Below are 3645 nucleotides of genomic sequence, written 5' to 3'. Positions count from 1 at the left end.
TCTATCATTAAATTTCAGTGTATTCCTTTGGATGACGAACTTAATCCAGTACCTAAAATAGACTAAATTGTACTAATTTTATTTTAAAAAAATGACTCAGAAGAGACCAATTCCCGGAGGATTAAATGACTATTTAGTGGAAATTAAAAATTCACCTTGCGAGTTCTATCACCGATCATCCAGACGGGGATCCAGTCGATTTGTTATTGATGGACAATATCTATGCATGATGTCATTTCGGTTAGGAAATGGGTCGCAATCAGCCAAACTCATTGGGGAAACGCGTGTTATACCTTATTTGAATTTTTATCGTTCGGGCTTTCGATCCTGCTTTGACGAGATCGCAATAATTGGATTTTAAATTGCTATAAATTAAAAAAACAAAATCCAGACATGTATCTCTACATAAATACACGGGTAGTTTAGCCACAACTAACCAATTATGTAAATGTAAAGTTACCGGAGTCCGGACTTTTCTTAGCGTTCCGGAGCCGAAGTAGGATTCCGGGCGCGAGAAACGTTTCCGGACCCCCGGAAGCCAACTAAATGCTCCCGATCCGGTGTTTGCATGTTATATACAACCGGAATAAATAACAGTCTCGCTCCTAAAACTTCCATCTTTTCTTGTTTTTTTTTTTTCAAAATTAATTGTTTACCGAAAACATTAGATGGCAACTATACAGTTTAAAATTATGCACTGAAATTTATATAACCTCTTCACACCCAAGAGTCTATTACAAGAAATTTACAAAAACACATTGCATTATTCATGTAGGTAGTATGTTAATAAAACAATTTTCAATTTTTTTTGTTTTACTTTTTTATATTTTTGAAAAAAAAATCATATATGATACATTGGGATTATATCAATACAAATAAAAGTCGAACTTATTAATTTTTGTCGAACTAATTAATTGAAGTTATAAACTAATTGAATTTAAAGCTATAAAATAACTCAAAACAATTTCTGTCAACGCTAAAACACAGAAAAATATTGCAGGAGATGCATTTTGCAAATGTTAATTTTCCACAGCCGCAGGTTTTCGACATTTAGATCGTGATTTTTGCCGGTTCTTCATGAAAGTAGGTGAATGCTTATTTCCTTTTTTTCTGTCTCTCTTGTCTGGCATGGGCTCAACTTTTCTTTGCTTGTGAGAAGTTGGTAATTCATCTTCTTCTTCCTCAATATTATTTTCTTCATTTTTGCTTTCATTAGCAGGACGAATTAACGATTTACCCAGCGAGAGTTTAAAATCAAGATAATCCATAATATCCTTCTTTGCATGATTTAAAGACATAACATTCTCTAGGTATTCTAACCAGCTAGCAGCAATTGAAAAATCAAAAAAGTGATAAATGGTTCGAATCGTCCATTTGTCTGTTTGAGCACGCATAGGATACTCGTACTTTTCAATCACTCTATCCAGTAGATCCACCCCCTCCCATTTTTAAATTGTATTCATTTACTATTGCAGGCCAATTTATTGTTATGTATTTATTTTCGGTTTTGGACCAACGTTAACATGTTCCTAGTGGCTCAACGCCAGTAGATGATGAAGCAAAGTGTACAGGTTTCGAATCAAACCACTTTACTAAATTGATGTTGGAATCCTGTCTTACCAACTGGTCATGGGAACCTCTACCTGATTTTTTTAAATCGTTATTTTTTAAAAATGTTGCGTTTTTTGGAAGCCTATTTAGCATCATGGTTACTGTTAGGGTTAGTTTTCTGGACAATAATGCATCTATTAGTGGAATAGATGTAAAATATCTGTCAGTGTAAACTAAAATACCAGCTGATAAAGTGTCAGTTAGTTTGAGTACCATTCTGTCACCTATATCAAGCTTCTCTGGTACAGGAGTGAACGCTGACTCTAGTGATGAGCCCTTTCCTTCGTACAAGTAAAAATCCAAAGGAATTCCAGTTGGTGTTGTTCTTACAAAATTCTTAATGCCTACTGGTTTAGGTTTTCCACGCACAAATTGTCGCATTATTACTTTACCATGGAATGGTATCATCTGTTCTTCGATTGATGCCGCCTCAGTACGTTTATTTTGTCGACATCCTTTCAAAACTCTGTAAAGCATTACTTTCCAAAACCTATCTAAACTCCTTTGCTCCCTTGATATCTTGTCATCTTCTACAAGTTTCAGACGACAGCGCAAACCAAAGTATCGGTCTCTGGTAATATTATCAGATATCATGGGAACACTCATTTCTCTGGACCAAAACAGCCGAATTCTTGGAAGTCCGTAAATTGCCATTAATATCGACACTCCAATAAACATTTTTATTTCATCAGAAGTAGTCTCGAAAGAACGACCTTTATCCTTTACTTCTCTCATGTTTGTGTAAAGTGCAATATCTTCATAAAAGTCGTCTGAAATGTATTTTTCTAAATATTTGATGGGGTACTCTAACTCTTTGATTACATCAGCAGCATCATTCAAAAATGGAAAAGAATGTACCTCTAGCTTAGCAGTTCGGTGTCAACTTTTTTTCTTACTGGGAAAAAATGGGACAAAGGTAGGTCATCGTCTGATAATGAAGAGTCGGTTTGTTGATCTTCTTCATTTTCAGCAAAATGCCTTGTCAGGTCCTCCTCTTCATCTTCTGATGACAGCTTTCCAATATCCGACTGGTTCAAATCAATGTTGTCTGCTAAATCTTGAAGCTCCTTTTGTATTAAAGGTCCTAAAATAAAAATATTGTCATCAAAAAATAAAAACTAAAAGTAGGTTTTGGCAACTAAAAAATAATAATATAATATATATCTGAATCGGTAGAATCTCAAGGTATCACCAATGATACCTTAACTAAAACTCTCCAAATCATACAAAAATTTAACTTTTTTCACAATTTTTTATTAAATCGTAATTCTGCAAGCTACAAACTATATTTTAAACAAAATAAAATAAATAATTTTTCTATACTTACGTTTATTTCTACTTAAAACCATGGTCCAAGAAACACAAGTCCAAACGTAAACAAACCGCCTCAGTTTAATTTAAACGTTTCAATTAAAACCTCAAAATGTCAAAATCGCGTGCGGAAAAAAATATAAACAGCATTGCCAGTGGGCATCGCCAATGATACGTCTGGTTCCGAGCGAAATATTAATGCGCGTTTTGTTTGAGAAAATAATAATTCTCAAAGGATCATCTATGATACCTGGGGTCTGAAGAGGATAAATACAGCGCCGAAAACTTTTATAGAGTTTGCATGTTACATACAGTCGGAACTACTAAAAGTTAACTCCATTTTTTTTTCCAAAATTAATTGTTAACCGACTAAAGAATATGGCAACCAGATCCGTTTAAATTATGCACGGACTATTATATAAATCTATAATAGAGCGGGGAAGAAAGCGACGTCGTATTTCATAGTTTTTTTTTCTTGGAGGAGAAGATTCGCGTCATTTGCCTAATGGAAAGCGGGCCTATGGATGAATTCGAGGAGAGGAGCGACTATACTTAATGTTGCGTTAAATACCCCCGCTGTTATATGGAAAATATGCCAGACTTAACCGCTTTTATGGGTATTTTAATGTTTCGAGATGCACACTAATAATAGATTGGATTTAGTATTTTTTTTAATTCATTAGGTGATTTTAGCAAAGCCTATTGCTTAGATGGAGAAATGGA

General features: G+C 34.3%; 1 protein-coding gene across 1 annotated transcript; it reads right to left on the bottom strand.

Annotated features, from left to right (window-relative positions):
- Window positions 1–1518: 1518 nt before the first annotated feature.
- LOC126740723 (piggyBac transposable element-derived protein 2-like) lies at window positions 1519–2346 on the bottom strand. The gene has a single exon (XM_050446856.1). It carries the CDS (start codon window positions 2344–2346, stop codon window positions 1519–1521), a length of 828 nt encoding a protein of 275 aa, XP_050302813.1.
- Window positions 2347–3645: the final 1299 nt, after the last annotated feature.

Source organism: Anthonomus grandis, chromosome 9, assembly GCF_022605725.1.
Source record: "Anthonomus grandis grandis chromosome 9, icAntGran1.3, whole genome shotgun sequence".
Classification (NCBI taxonomy): domain Eukaryota; kingdom Metazoa; phylum Arthropoda; class Insecta; order Coleoptera; family Curculionidae; genus Anthonomus; species Anthonomus grandis.
Note: the sequence above shows the minus strand (reverse complement) of the source record. Positions and strands in the feature narration are given on the sequence as shown.